Source organism: Enhydra lutris, unplaced genomic scaffold (genome assembly GCF_002288905.1).
Source record: "Enhydra lutris kenyoni isolate GAN:26980312 unplaced genomic scaffold, ASM228890v2 scaffoldscaffold18, whole genome shotgun sequence".
In the NCBI taxonomy this organism is placed as follows: domain Eukaryota; kingdom Metazoa; phylum Chordata; class Mammalia; order Carnivora; family Mustelidae; genus Enhydra; species Enhydra lutris.
In genome coordinates this window covers 9,921,908-9,938,140 of record NW_019154102.1, presented here as the reverse complement: position 1 = coordinate 9,938,140, position 16,233 = coordinate 9,921,908, and the positions used below count along the sequence as shown (strand labels likewise).

General features: G+C 36.0%; 1 protein-coding gene across 3 annotated transcripts in view; it reads left to right on the top strand.

Annotated features, from left to right (window-relative positions):
- Positions 1-1,997: 1,997 nt before the first annotated feature.
- Positions 1,998-16,233, top strand: part of LOC111148119 (Fanconi anemia complementation group L) — a 99,414-nt gene continuing 85,178 nt past the window's right edge. For 2 of the 3 annotated variants that reach the window (XR_002640675.1, XM_022504537.1), the window contains exon 1: positions 2,006-2,108. Coding sequence is in view for 2 of the 3 variants with exons in the window: in XM_022504537.1 (XP_022360245.1) it covers positions 2,013-2,108 (96 nt within the window). In the remaining variant the exon portion in view is untranslated. Of the gene's footprint in view, positions 2,109-16,233 lie in introns of all 3 variants that reach the window. The other variant, XM_022504536.1, reaches the window with a different exon arrangement.

The following is a 16,233-nucleotide window of genomic DNA, read 5'->3' as shown; positions in this document are numbered from 1 at the left end:
TACTCACTTGATTAGGGCAATGACTTTCAACTACCTGCACAACAGAATTAGGTGTGAAATATAACCACTAAGTCTAGAGTAATGGTTTCCAAACTTTAGTTTGCATCAGAATCTCTTGTTAAAACACAGAGGTTTTTGTGGCGCCTGGGTGGCTCAGTGGGTTAAAGCCTCTGCCTTCAGCTCAGGTCATGATCCCAGGGTTCTTGGTCATGATCCTAGGGTCCTTGGTCATGATCCTAGGGTCCTTGGTCATGATCCCAGGGTCCTGGGATCAAGCCCCGCATCCGGCTCTCTGCTCAGCAGGAGCCTGCTTCCCCCTTTCTCTCCTGTCTGCCTCTCTGCCTACTTGTGATCTCTGTCAAATAAATAAGTAAAATCTTTAAAAACAAAACAAAACAGAACAAAACGAAACACAGAGGTTTTAAACATATGGTTGTTAAAACATAGTTGGCTGAGCTTGTCTCCTAGAATTAAAGAGATTCAGTTGGTTTGGGGGTGACATGGTCCCAGGTGATGCTGATGATGCCAGTCCAAGAATCACACTTTGAGAACCACTAGTCAGGGATGTAGCCTGGGCATCTATGTATATAGTTTAACATGATTGTGATGGTTGAACACAGTATCATCCTTAAGGAATGAGTTGCATAATTGAGTGTGTGTAGGTCATTTCCCTGAGGATCTCTCAAACTTCACAGTGTATCACCATCACCTGGAGGGCTTGTTAAAACACAGATGGTTAGGCCTCACTCCCAGAATTTGGGATTCCCTAGATCTGAGATGGAGTGAAAATCTGCATTTCTACCAACTTCCCAGGTGTTATTGATGCTGCTGATTCTAGAATCACATTTTAAGAACCACTGCCTTAGTGTAATTTAAACCTAACCCCTGCAGCAGTATCCTTGCTTTTCCCTAAGTATCCAGAATACCGTAACAATTGTTGTGCAACTTTAATCTTCAAGAAGTCAGATTCCATTCTGAGGGCAATAAAGATGGGAGGGAGTACATCTTATTCATCTTTACATAGCCTTGGCATATTACAATGATGTTTTGCAAATACTAGTGCTCAAAAATGTAATGCATTTGAACACTGATTGGGATAGCAACTGATTTTGTAGAAATAGTAATGTTACTTATTTAATCAACACTTAGTAAAAGAAAATGGGTAATTACCATTCCTGAGTTTAAAAAATGTAGAGAAGGGGCTGTCAAAGAAAAATTAACTTTGGCTCATCAAGTTAATTGGCAATCTTCCCTCATGTTTTGCCTTTAGATATTTGTGAGTGCAGTGCACTGAAACTGACTATAGTGTTGACTTGAGTCTGGAGATCTGTGTGTGTATATGTATATGTACACACACACACATTTGTGCATCTCTCGAATAGTATCTGACTAAACTTGGCAAACCATAGAATTACGTCGCATATATTGAATGGATTATAGTACATTGTATAATAATATATACAAAATAATACATTATTCCGTATGCCGAGGGCATTCAGAATATCCTGTAGAACAGGCCAATAGGAGACAGACTGCAGTGAAGAAGGGGAGTGGAGGCAGGTTCGGGGTAAATAAAAGAGATACTACAACACCCAGACTGTACAAACCATCTTATGCTGGAAGAAATGCAATCTCAAAGTTGCAGAAGTCCCATTTTATGCGGAAAGAAGTACAACTGCATAAAAATAGTAGCAGTCTTTCAATAAAATGAAACAAAATTACCAAAACGGTTCTTGAGACAAGGCTGGAATGATCTTGTTCAATTAGAGCTATGAACCTGAGAACAATCTTCCCTCCTGTTGGGGCCAATGCTGCCTCCTACAGAGCCACATCTACTCTGCCAGGTGCTGCAACTAGCACCAGACCTTAATTTCACTCCGCCTGGTCCTCGAGGCTTTTTCCCGCCAAAGGCCAGGTTTCCGCCCCGCCAAGCTCCGGGTGCAGGCGGGACTGCGCATGTGCGGGGCCCTGGCCGACGGATAACCCCCCCGCGGCCCCACGGACTGCTGACCATGGCGGAGATGGAAGCGAGCCTGTTGCGCCAGTGCCCGCTGCTTCTGCCTCAGAACCGGGCGAAAACCGTGTACGAAGGATTCATTTCGGCTCAGGTACCCGCCAGCTTGTTGCCCGATTGCTAGGAGGGCGTCCCTTTCTCGGCGCAGCTCCGCCCCTGGAAGTCAGTTACGGGAGCAGTTAGGGGCCCTTAGCCGCGGGGAGTTAGGAGGGGAGGCGCCTCACGTCTCCTTGGAAACTGGAGGTTTGAGGACTTCTGCGGTTGTTGACAACCCGCCACTCGCTACCGCGTCTTTGCCTGGGCTACCGTCGGGCAAGGGACTCGGCAAGAGGAGGCCGGCGCTGGACGCGAGCGGGGGGCGGGGCAGACGGCCACGCCCCCTCGCGCGCGCTTCCTGAGTTTGACCTCCCTTCTGATTCCGCGTCTGCCCCACCTTGAACTGTTTTTTTGATTGTTCTGCAAATTTTTACCTTGTCTCTAACAAACCCCCCGTCTCCCCCGCCCCCGAGCCCCACAAAGGTTGGTGGCCAGCCGTTCACTAGGGAATCCCTGCAGATTATACTCGTTTTTCCTGCAAAAATGTATTTTGGAGGAAAACCACCTTTTGGCTCTCAACTAAGTCCTGTGTCCCTGAGCGCTTCCTGTAGCGATATTTTGTACGAAATCTTGACAGCAGAATTAATTGCCTTTCCTGAGTCCAGGCGGCTTCTTAATTCTGTGGTGGAGTTGATGACACAGGGTAACACACGTGTACAGGTTTGAAGTTTACAAAGCGCTTTCCGGGTACGTTATCTCACTAATCCTCGGCCCTTTGAGGCAGAATTAAAAGAAATCTTTCTCAGTCTTCATAGTTAAGTAAAACAGGGCATGGGAAAGTGGACAGGTTAAGTTATTTGTCCATGATTGCCAGAGTCCCTGAAAGCGAGGCAATCAGATTCCACTCCCGCGTTTTGCTCCTCTCTCTGCATTGCACCAGGATACTGGGTTAGATTTTTGAGTATAGATTTTTGCTTCCAGACCTTTATACTCAACATTGTGCAACCTCTCTCACCAGCACAATACTTTCTTTCTTTCTTTTTTTTTTTTTTGGTCTTTTAAAATTAACAGATTCTGCTTGAGGAAAAACTGTTGAAATTACACACAAATTAACCACCTGCAACTTTTGATATGGATCATGAATACGTTAGATTACCAGCAGTACCTTTTAGCTATAAAATGTAACACGCAACTAACCTGAGGATTTGATTTGCTATGTGTAATAAGAAATTTTGGAAGAGGAAAGAAACAAAGTGGTCATTTTTAAACAACTTAACATTGAAACAACTGTATTTTCTGGAAAAATATGTATGAATCTTTTATAGACATGCACATTTTCAGTATTTGAACTCAGTTATATAGAAACACAAATTATGCAATTTTGTCATAATAAATTTAAAATTTAGTAATTAACCAGATAATTTGAAAACCTCATGGTGATGAGTAAAAATTTCTGTTCTCAGAATTATTTTTATTTTCTGAAAGGAAAATGAATAATTGCATTGCTCCACCTTACCTTGATTAACACTCCATTCAATAATCCTCATCAAAACATTGTCAGCATTAAAAGAGTGGGATGGAGGTAAAATTTAACTCTTAATTATAGTGATTAAGAGAATGGTTTCAACTTTCAGAAATATTTAAGTGTTTGAGTATTGGGTATTTGAAAACTTGATACTTAATTTAACTTTAAAGAGAAGCCTGTTTCATGCTTTTTTTTTTTTAAAGTATAACTGACATGCAACATTTGTTTCAGGTGTACAACATAATGATTTGATGTATGTATATGACATGAAATGATCACAGTGAGTCTAGTTCATCGGATGCACCATATGTAGTTCTATAAGTTTTTTATGATGAGAACTTTTTTTAAAATATTTATTTATTTGAGAGAGAGAGATCCTATGGGTGCAGAAGTGCAGGGAGACAGAGAGAGAGAGAAGAGAGAAAGAATCCTCAAGAGGACTCCCAGCTGAGTGACAAGCAGGACTAGAGCCTGATCTGGGGCCCTGAGATCCTGACCGGAGCCAAAATCTAGAGTAGGCCTCCTAACCCACTGACCCACCCAGGTGTCCTCCTTATTATGAGAACTTTTAAGATAAGTCTCTTAGCAGCTTTCAAATAGGCAATAGAGTTTTAACTATAGTTTCCATGTGGTACTTTTCATCCCTATAACTTAGGACTGGGAGTTTGTGCCTACAAAAACACAAACTTCACCGGTTTCACCCTCTACCCCACCAGAAAACATACTTTTTGAGGGTTGGGGCCATATCCTAGGAATTACCATATGTTTTGAAGTTTACTCAAAACCTATAGTAGTCTCTCAAAAATACTGAGTGAATTATCAAATTTACTTGCTAAATGAAACTTTTACCCACCCCTTAGAATATTAAGGTAAACTAATCTGAGTGCACTGTGATTAAGGAAAGATTATAGAGGGTACATACAGATTTATTAATTTTTCTTTAAATTCATTATGAGCATTGCAGAAAGTAGAGGCTAAATTTCATTACTATTTCTGGAATAAAGGTAATCCACTTTTTCTTCCCTGAATTGGAAGTATCAGTCTTGAATTATCTAGCTGAAAACCTGATTCATTTTCAGGTAATGTTTAGAAAAATTAAAGAGAGATTAAGTTACATTTTTACCAGGAGCCATGTTATATCTAATTTTAGGATTTTAAGGAATGTACTTTATATGTGTGTCTCTACTGAAGCCTGTGAGAAAAACTTGTGTAAACGTCAGAATTGAGATTAGATGAATTTTCTTGTGACCCTTGCTGTAGCTACAATTCTGACTTCTTAACATAAACACATTATTTAATGTTTGATGGGACTGTTTTTCTTTAGAAATGTTTGTCTTGTATATAATTTCAAATTTACAGAAAATAACAAGTATGTATAAAAATTACCCAGATTCACCATTTTACTTTTGCCCCATTTGATTTTACTCTGCGTGTATATATATGGGTGGGTATATATACATTATTTTTCTGAGCAGTTTGAGATTAGGTTGCAGACATAGTGTCTCTTTATTCTTAAATACTTCATCATATAGTTCATGAGAACAAGGACAAACTCATGTATATCCACAGTACAGTTATCAAAATCACGAAGTTTCATCATGATATAATGCCATCATCTGGAGGCCAAATTCAAATTTTGTTAATGTTGCAATTACATATTTTGTACCCCCCTTTCCAGCCTCCTATAAGGAGTGAGATGTAAGATACCACATTGTATTTAGTTTTAAGGTATCACATTGCATTTAGTTGTACTATTTCTTTAGTCTGGCATAGTTCTTAGGCTCTGTGTTTTCTATGAACTTGACATTTATTAAGACTATGGTTTGGATATTAGGAAGAATGTCCCTCAGTTTGGGTTTGACTGATACTTCCTCATCATTAAATTCAGATTATGTAATTTCAGCACAGATGACACAAAGAATGCTGTGTCCTTTTTAGGGCACGTGAAGTCAGTGGTTCTCGATGATGTTACCTCTGATCACCTTGTTAAGATGGCATGTGCCAGATTTTCCTTTTGTAATTCATAAGTACTTTTACAGAGCTACTCTGAAGCATCAAACTTTCAGGTACACACACCAGTTTTAGTATCTTAATTGAGCCACCATCATTTGGTGCTTGCCAAATGATGATTTTTCTAATTCCATTATTTCTTCTTTATTGTCATTTTATTATAAGGAGTAAACTCTTTCCCCCCACTTATTTGTATCAGAAGTTTTAAAAATAATTTAATGGATTGTAATCGTTACTTGCCTTATTTATTTTGATGCTTAAATTTTCCCAGATTTGGTTGTGAGAGCACATTTTTACTGATACAAGTTTTTAAGGCTCTGCATTTTCCCTCTTACCGCTGTTTTTTAAAGTAGGCTATATATGCTGACATGTAGTGTTTTATCATAATCATTTTTTAGTACTTACATAATTTTACTTTGTAGATCCCTTGCACCCAAGAGTTACTTAATAGAAGATTTAAAAATTTTTCTCATGAAAATCTTTTTTGATTATTAATTTTGTTATTTCTAGTTTTACAATTAGATAATACTGTTCCTAAAAATTATAGTCTGTGAAACTTACTGATTCTTTGTGCATGCCTGCACGCACATGTGTGTGTGTGTTTGTGTGTGTGAGAGAGAGAGAGAGAATGAACGATCTCTGTGATTTAAATAAGTTATTTTCTCAGTTGGGTTATTCCTTTTCTTTTGGGTGAGCTTGGCAGTTTGTTTCCCTCAAGGAATTTGTGCATTTCTTCTAGATGTTTGAATTTATTGGCTTAAATTTTACTTCATAATATTCCCTTATCCTTTTAGTGAATGTATTTAGGAACTGTAAAGATGTTCCCTATATTGGTTATCTTTTGCTGCGTAACTACTTATTCCAAATCTTTGTGGCTTAGAACAACAAACATTTGTTATCTTACCTTTGCTATGGATTGAAAGTTTGAAAGCTACTTAGGTGGATGGTTCTACATCACTGTTTCTTATGGACTTGTCGTGAAGATGTTAGCCAGTATGCCAGTCTCTAAAGGCTTGGCTAGAACTTAAAGATTTGCTTCCAGGATAGCTCATTTCCATGGATATTGGCTGGAGCCCCCTGTTTTCTACTTCTCTTTGACTTGGGAGGCCTCAGTTCCTTAACTGCATAGACCTCCATAGGGTCCTCACAACATGGCGACTAGCTTCCCCCTGTGTGATAAATCAAGCATAAAGCTGCATGGTACTTTTGGAGAAAAGGTACCAGTCTCTGGAGTTACACATATTTACTTCTGCTTTTTCTGTTTTTTATAGCAAGCCCCAAATCTAGTCCATATTCAAAAGGAGAGAAATGAGGCACCAACTCTTAAAGGTTGAAATATCAAAGAAATTATGGATATATTTTATAGATACTTCTTGTCCCCACTCTTATGGTATTTTGTGTCTTTTTTCCCTGGTGCAACTGGGTAGAGGCTTAAACATTTTATTGATCTCCTCAAAGAACCCACTTTTGATTTTATTGATTTTTTTTTTTCGCTTATTTTTCTGTGTCTTTCTTTGCTTTCTGTATGTGTGTGTGTATTTCTTTTTCTGATCTTAAGTTTCCTAGTATCTTCAGGTGGGATTTTAGCTCATGGATAATGAGAACTTTTTATTTTATAATATTTTTTTAAAAAGATTTTATTTATTTGACAGAGATCACAAGTAGGCAGAGAGGCAGGTGGGGGGTGAGGTTGGGGATGGGGAAGTAGGCCCCCTGCTGAGCAGAGAGCCTGATGCAGGGCTCAGTCCCAGGACCCTGGGATCATGACCTGAGCCGAAGGCAGAGGCTTAACCCACTGAGCCACCCAAGCGCCCCACTATTTTGTAATATAATTGTTTAGTGCTGTAAATTTTTCTTCAGACGCTATTTTGGCTGTATCACACATACTTTGATATATTTTCTTTTTCTTTTTTTTTGGTTCAAAATATTTGTTAATTTCTTTTCTTTTTCTTTCTTTTTTTTTTTTTTTTTTCTTTTGACCCATGGGTTACTTAGAACAACAGTATACCTTTCTAAATATTTTAGGACTTTCTAGATATCTTTTTGATATTGATTTATAATTTAGTTTCATATTGGTTACAACAGAATTTATAGGATTGAAATTCTTTTAAATATATTGGGACTTATTTTATGGCATAGAATGTGTCCTATTTTGGTAAATGTTATGTCTGTATTTGAAAAGAATGCATTCTGCTGCTGTTGGATGATTGTTCTGTAATGTTAGGTCAAGTTGGTTCATAATGCTATTTGAGTTTTTTATATACTCACTGATTTTCTGTCTACTAGTTTTATTAGTGAAAGGGGGTATTGAAAATCTCCAACTATAATTATTGTTCAGTTTCTACTTTTGTTTCTGTAAGTTTTTGCTTTGTATATTTTGAAGTTCTTTTATTAGGTACATGAACTTTTAGGATTGTTGAGCACTCTTGAACTGATTTTTTTTTTTTTTTTTTTAATGACTGGGAAATAACCCTTTTTATCTCTGGTAATCTTTGTCCTAGAATCTCTATTTTCTGATATTAGTATAGTGTTTCTAGCTTTTTTTTTTTTTTTTTTTAATTAGTATTGGCATGGCTTAATCATTTCCCATTTATTTGATATCTATTTGTGTCTTATATTTGAAGAGGATTTCTTCTGGACATTGTTTTTTTTATTGAATCTAAAAATCAACTGATTTTTGCTTTGAGATGTTTAGACCATTTACATTTAATATATGACTGATATCACTGAGTTTAAAGCTAATATTTTGCTGCTTTTTTGTTTATTCTATGTGTTTTTTTATCTTTTTTCATATTTTTCTGCATTTTTGTTATACACTATATAGTATAATATTTTTTATCTCCTCTATCAGCTTATTAGCTATTTTCATTCTTAATTAGTTGCTTTATGGTTTATAGTATACAACTTAAACTTGTCATGATTCACATAAATAATATCAGGATTATATTTTATATGCACTATTGGTTTATCAGCTATATATCACTTTTGTCTCTTTTTTAGTGTTTGTTCTAGGGTTTACAGTATGCTACTGTAATTTACCACAATCTACTTTCAGGTATACCACTTATAAGAATCAAGCAATTTACTCTTTCCCATCCCCTCCCTTTTGTGTACTTGTTGTCATATCTTTTACTTCTATTTATCTTTTAACCCTCCCAATACACTTTTATTTTCCTTTAAATTTTTATTTCCTTTAAATAATTATCTTCCTTTATTAAGACACTTTTATTTTTTAAGGACAGTTTTAGAGTGGGTTTATTTCTGGGTTTTCTGTCCTTCCATTGATTTATGTTACTGGTTATTGGTTTTTGAGAGGAACATTGAGAATTTAAGTACCATTTCATAACATGATCTAAAGGGAGGAAACCAACAATATGATTTACCACTCTTGATATTGACTTTGGCTAAAATAGTGTTTGTCCGGTTTCTCTACTGCAGCATTAACTCTTCTCCTCTTTCCATACTTACTCTTTGGAAGGAAATCTCTGAGTTGCTCCCATTTAAGGAGTGAAGGGTTATGCTCCCCCTCTTTTAAGGTAGAGTATATAATTTACCTGGAATTCTTCTGTAAGGAAGGTTAGTTTAATTCCCATATTTATTTAAGTTTTTAAATTTAATTCCAATATAGATAACATGTAGTGTTCTGTTAGTTCCAGGTGTACAATATAGTGATTCAGCAATTCTGTACATTACTCTGTTCTCATCATGGTAAGTGTACTCTTTAATCCCCATCACCTATTTCACCCATCCCTCCTCCCCCTACCACTTCTCCTCTGGCAACCATCAGTTTGTTCTCTGTAGTTAGGAGTTTTTGTTTTGGGGTTTTTTTGTTTTTGCTTTTTTGGGTTTTTTTTTTTGGTTCATCTCTTTTTTTTTTTTTTTTCTTTGCTCATTTGTTTCGAGTTCTTAAATTTCAGATATGAGTGAAATCATTGGTATTTATCTTTCTTTTTTTTTAATATTTTACTTATTTATTTGACAGAGATCACAAGTAGGCAGAGAGGCAGGCAGAGAGAGAGAGAGAGAGAGAGGAGGAAGCAGGCTCCCTGCTGAGCAGAGAGCCTGGTTCGGGACTTGATCCCAGGAATCTGGGATCATGACCTGAGCCGAAGGCAGAGGCTTTAACCCACTGAACCACCCAGGTGTCCAATATTTATCTTTCTTGACTGACTTAGTTCACTTAGTGTTATACTCACTAGTTCCATCCAGGTTGCTGCAAATGCCGAGATTTCATTTCTTTTTATGGCTGGGTAATAATTCCATTGTATATATGTACCACATCTTTTTTTATCCATTCATCTGTCAGTGGACACTTGGGCTGCTGAAACTTGGCTATTGTAAATAATGCTATAATAAACATAGGGGTGCGTGTATCCCTTTGAATTAGTGTTTTTGTAATTTTTAGGTATATACCTAAAAATGTTTGTGATTACTGCATCATAGAGTTCTTCTATTTTTACTTTCTGAGGAACCTCCATAGTGTCTTCCAGAATGTTTGCACCAGTTTGCATTTCTACCCGCAGTGCAAGAGTGTTCCTTTTTCTCCACATCCTTCCTAAAACTTGTTGTTTCTTATGTTGTTGATTATAGCCACGCTGACAAGTATGAAGTGATAATCTCATTGTAGTTTTGGTTTGTATTGCCCTGATGACTAGTGATGTTGAGCTTCTGTCTTTTCATGTGTTTCAGCCATCTGTATGTCTTGGAGAAATGTCTGTTCATGTCTTCTGCCCATTTTGTAATTGGATAATTTAGGGTTTTTTTGGTGTGTGTTCAGTCATATAAGTTCTTTATGGGTTTTGGATACTAACCCTTTGTCAGGTATGTCATTTGCAAATATCTTTTCTCATTTAGTAGATTTGTTGATTGCTTCTTTTGCTGAGCACAATCTTTATTTTGATGTAGTCCCAATAGTTTATTTTTGCTTTTGTTTCCCTTGCCTCAGCAGACCTGTTTAGAAAAATGTTGCTGTGGGTGATGTCAGAGAAATTAATCCCTGTGTTCTCTTCTAGGATTTTACAGTTTCATTTCACATTTAGGTCTTTAATCCATTTTGTATTTTTGAGTGTATTTTTGTGTATGGTGTATGAAAATGGTCCAGTTTCATTCTTTTGCTTGTAGCTGTCCAGTTTTCCCAGTACCATTTGTTGAAGAGACTTTTTTCCCCATGGCATATTCTATATATAGACATTTTAACAATATCTGTTGTTTTAGTCCTTGAGGATGGAATGTCTTGTCTTGTCCTTTTTTTTTTTTTTTTTTTTTTTCTTTTTTCTTTTGGTCCCGTCTTTCATTAGTACACAGCTTTCAGAATACGGGTCTTTCACTTCTTTGATTAGGTTTATTCCTTAACTCCCTCATTTATTATTATTTTTTTTTAAGATTTTTTTTTTAAACTTATTAGAGACAGTGAGTATATAAGCAGGGGGAGCAGCAGAGAGAGAGGGAGAAGCAGGCTCCCCACCAAGCAGGGAGCCCTATGTGAGGCTTGATCCCAAGAACCTGGGATCATGACCTGAGCTGAAGGCATATGCTGAGCCATCCAGGTGCCCCTCCCTCATTTATTAAATCAATCATTTATATCAGTATGGACTCATAGATACTGTATCTTATACCTTGATTTGTAATCCAGTCCTTACTTATTTGTTCAGATTGTCCAGTTTGGCACAGTAATCCTTTTAAAGACATTTAAGAAAAAGGTCATTTATATTTACCTGTATATTTACTGTTTCTGGTAGTTTTTGTTGTATATCCACATTTCTCTTGTTTCATTTACTTTCTTCCTTAGGTTATTCCTTTAACATTGCTTGTAGTGCATAGCTTGTACTGATACATTTTTTTCAGTGGTTTTATGTCTGACATGGTGTTTGGCCTTTTGAAAGATACTTTTACTAGGTATAAAACTCTAGATTTTTTTTTCTTTTAGTACTTTTCAGATGCTGCTTAATTCTCTTACATTATTGCCTATGAGAAATCTCTTCTGTTTCTTGTTTTTGTTCCTTTGTAAGTGTGTTGTTTTTGACTGCTTTTAAGATTTTTCTTTTTATCATTGTTTTTTGTTGATTAGATTATGATGTACCTAGGTGTAGTTTTCTTCATGATTTTCCTCCATAGGGTTTGTGGAGCTTTTTGAATTTGTGAGTATATATTTTCAGTTTGAGCAAAACTTCAGCCATTATTTCTTAAATTTTTTTTATTCTTCTCCTTCGTATTGGGGACTTAAAATATGTGTATAGTAGGCCATTTAAAAATCATTCCGTAATTCACTAATGGTTCTGTTCTTTTTCATTGCTTGTCTCAGTGTCTTTCTCTTGAATGTTCTGTGCCTTTGGGTACCCTAATATTTTCTTTTGCAATACTTAATCTGCTGTTAATACTTTATAGCATCTCAGACATTGTATTTTTCATCTCTTTGATTTGGGTCTGTCTTTATATTTCGTGTTCTATTTAGCATACTCATGCTTTTCTCTACCTTCTTGAACATATGTAGTTATCACTGTTGAATTTTTTTTAAGCAGTTCTATCATCTGCCATTTTTGTATTTCTCTTGATTTTTTTTTCTCTTCATTATGAATCTTATTTTCCTGTTTCTTTGCATACTTTGGTTGGATGCCAGATACTGTGCATTCCAACTATTGTGTGCTAGATAATTTTATTCTCTTAAATATTCTTGATTTATTCTAAACTGTAGTTAAATTATTTGGAAACAGTTTAAGCTTTTCATAGTTTGCTTCTAAGCTTTGTTAGGCAGAATCAAAACAGACTTTAGCCTAGATTAATTTGGCTCTACCACTTAGGCAGTATCTTCAGAGTACACTCTCTTTCTCTCTCTCTCTTTTTTTTTTCTTTTTAAAGATTTTACTCGTTTATTTGACAGTGAGCATGAGCACACAGGAGGGGAGCAGCAGAGGGAGAAGGAAAAGCAGACTTCCCACTGAACAGGGAGCCTGATATGGGGCTTGATCCCAGGACCCTGGGATTATGACCCTAGCCGAAGTCAGATGCTTAACTGACTGAGCCACCACCCAGACACTCCCAGAAGAGAAGTCCCACCACTTCTCTTTAATGATAACCTTTATAGTATAAGGTTTTCTACTCTTCTGAGAGGAAACATGACTACTCCCAGCCTGGTGTGAGCTCTGAGATTGTTTTGCATGTTCCAGTCTCATGATTCCCAGGCCTTGGGTAGTTTTCTCACATATACGCAGCAATCATACTTAGCTGATGACTTTTACAACAATACACTGATATTTTCTAGGTTCATTCTCTGTGTATTATCTCTTCTTATATGGCATTCCTCTTTGGTATTGTACATTGTGAATTATACATGTCTTTGCCTCCCCCCAGCACACCCCCTTTTGTCAAATCAGGGAGAATTGTTTGGCTCCATTTGGTTCTCCATCCTTGCTATGAAGTCTGAAAAATTCTCCAGGTAGTAAGACAGGATAATTATAAAGATTTTTCTCATTTGTTTCCCTTCTTTCAGTAATCACTGTTTTTTGCTGCCTATTTGATGTCTGAACATCATTGTTTCATATATTTTGTCCAGTTTTTAGTTAAAGTGGGAAGGTTTAACTGCTTTGTTTAACTGCTGCTGTTTCTCCATCATAGCTAGAAGCAGAAATCTTCTCAGTTTCTTGAAAGTTCTGTTCTATTGTTGCTTTTTTAAAATCTTGCTTTGAGAAGTGTGATGCTACTTGTATTTTATTTCCCATATATTATTTGGTCTCGTAAGTTAATGGACTTTTTCTTTAAAGTCTGCATATTAAGATACATTTGAGTCAGTCATTAGGACTTCTTTCTCACATGGTCAGTTTTTCATATGTGAATTTCCAGAAAGTATGCCTAGATTATAATTCAAAATATTCTTTCTTCTCTTTTGTTTTCCTTTTCAAGGTTGCCAGTTCTTTTTGTGTTGGATTTTCATTACATGTTTCCAATTCAACTGCTTTTCTCTGATGGTTTTTATTTTTATTTTCTGATTTGATAACTTTTTTAAAATTTCATAATGGCAAAGAAAATGCTAGAAAACTTTTATTGAGGATGGCACCTGGCTGGCATAGTCTGTTAGGTGTCCAACTCTTGGTTTTGGCTCAAGTCATGATCTCAGGGTCATACGATCAAGCCCTGCTTTGGGTTCCATACTTAACACAGAATCTGCTTAGGACTCTCTCTCCTTCTGCTCCTCCCCCTGCTCACTCTCTCTCACTAAAATAAATAAATAAATCTTAAAAACTCTTTTTTTTTTTTTTTAAGATTTTATTTATTTACTTGACAGAGCGATCACAAGCAGGCAGAGAGGCAGGCAGAGAGGAGGAAGCAGGCTCCCTGCTGAGCAGAGAGCCCAATTTGGGGCTCGATCCCAGGACCTGAGATCATGACCTGAGCCGAAGGCAGAGGCTTTAACCCACTGAGCCACCCAGGTGCCCCAAATCCTAAAAATTCTTATTGGGGTAAAGTACCCATAACATTTGCCACTTTTAACCATTTTATTTTAAATATTGTCTACCCCCAACTCGAGGCATGAACTCACAGCTCTGAGATCAAGAGTCATGTGCTCTACTACCTGAACTATCCAACACAGTGCCTCTAATGAAATTTTTATTTTACTCTATTTCTCCTTGAGCACTTATTAATTTATTCTACTGTAGTATCTTTTTTTTTTTTTTTTTGAACTAAATTTTTTTTTCCTTGTAATTTCTGTTCATAGTTTTTTGAATTTCTGAGTCTGGGTACAGACACTTACTAATGATGATATAATTCAATATTGTAATTTGTTTATGCCTTGTGTTTTTTTATTTGCATGGGGGATCATTATTACTTGAAATGTTTTCTTTTATTCTGATTTTGACTCATAGTAGCTTGGCATTGATGAAAACATCTTTGTGAATTTGGTTGTTGGCAGTAGTTTATAAAATTACTAGTTTAAGAATACTTTCTTCTGTAGTTGAAGCAAAGTGCGGTTTATTTAATGGCTGATTTTTTTAAGTAGTGCTGACAGAGGAGTTGAGTATTTTTATTTTGTTACATAAGAACCTCAGTTTTCCACTCTTACTTTTCCTCCTAATACCCAGTTTCCAAAGGATGTCTCCACCTGCCTTTTTACCATCTTCTACCTGTGTATTTCTTTTACAGGGTGAGCTTCTTGACTTTTATGTTCATATTAAGCCCCCTCCCTGTAGTCAGTGCTCTGATCTACTAAACTCTTTATTATTATCTTAACACTTAGTTCAGTCTCCTCTCTTCCATGCACTTTTTTTCTGAACCCCGTAGTTCTTTAAAAGGACTTGGTATAGGAGCCCCAGAGTGAAAATCACTGGAAAGTGGTTTATGTTTTTCTTCCTACAGGTAGTTTGAAGTTTTTAGTGTTCTGTTTTCTGATTTTGGTGGAGACATGGGTTTTTTGTGGTTTTAGTTTTAGTTTTAGTTTTTTTTTTTTTTTTTTAAAGATTTTATTTATTTTAAAGAGAGAGAGTTGGGGCAGAGGGAGAGAATCTCAAGTAGACTCTGTGCTGAGCATGTAGCCCAACATGGGCCTTGATCTCATGACCCTGAGATCATGACCTGAGCTCAAACCAAGAGTTGGATACTTAACCGACTGAGCCACTCAGGTGCTCCTGTTTTAGATGTTCTTAATATTGATATATTTGGGAGGATATATGGAGAGATTCAGATTTAGGCAACTGTCATTACTTTGTTCCATACAACCTGGAAGACTTATTTTTGAGAGCAATTAACATTTTTTATATGCTTTAACTAAAAAAGCTAATTTTGGACATTTTCTTGAATCAGAAAAATATTATGGCATGTAACATAGCATTTGACCTTTTAAAATGGCTGGATTTTGCAAATAAGGGACTTTGGAATTTTATTCTTTCAGATAACAGATCAGAGTAGTTTTACTATTTTTCATGTAAATTCTGAATTCCAGATTGTTCTTACATCTATGTGTGGGATGTCTATAAAGTTAGGTTAAAGTTACTACATAATACTTTCTAGTGCTTTAATGAAATAGTGAATTATTGTTACTTGACCTTTTGAAAAGGTCAGTAGTACATTTTGTTTCATTTTTTTAAAGGACATTTAAATGTAATGAAAGTCAGAACTGTAATATTATCATGAAAGTAAAGGTTATGGGGTACATTTAATTGTGTTCCTTTAGTTTTGAATCTGCTTTGAGGGAGCCTGTGCTAAAATTCTCATGGTGATTATTTTTCGAGAATTTTATTACTCTTTTTCATTTTATATTGTTGGAGTAAAAGATTATATTTCTGTTTGTCTTTTTCTACTTACCTTTGCTCAGATCATGTGTATTATTCTATTTAAGATATAAAGTTTAAGCTGCTTACCCATTCACTTTCTCAAGAAAGTGAAACTGAATATATTTCTCAGAGAACAGTTCTTTCCTTAGAAAAACTCTTGAGTAAAATTTGGTATATCCAAATGTATAGCTAGTAAATATTTAAATTAAAATAAATATTAGTGATTTTTTTTAATTAAAGGCCCACAAATGTGGGAGAATTAAATATTCTGTTTTTTGAAAATATTTCTTTCATGTCTGTATGTTCAGATTGTGTAACTAACTATACTTTCATTTTATTAAAATGAGGAAATTGAAAATGAATTCTGTAATGGATTACATATTCTT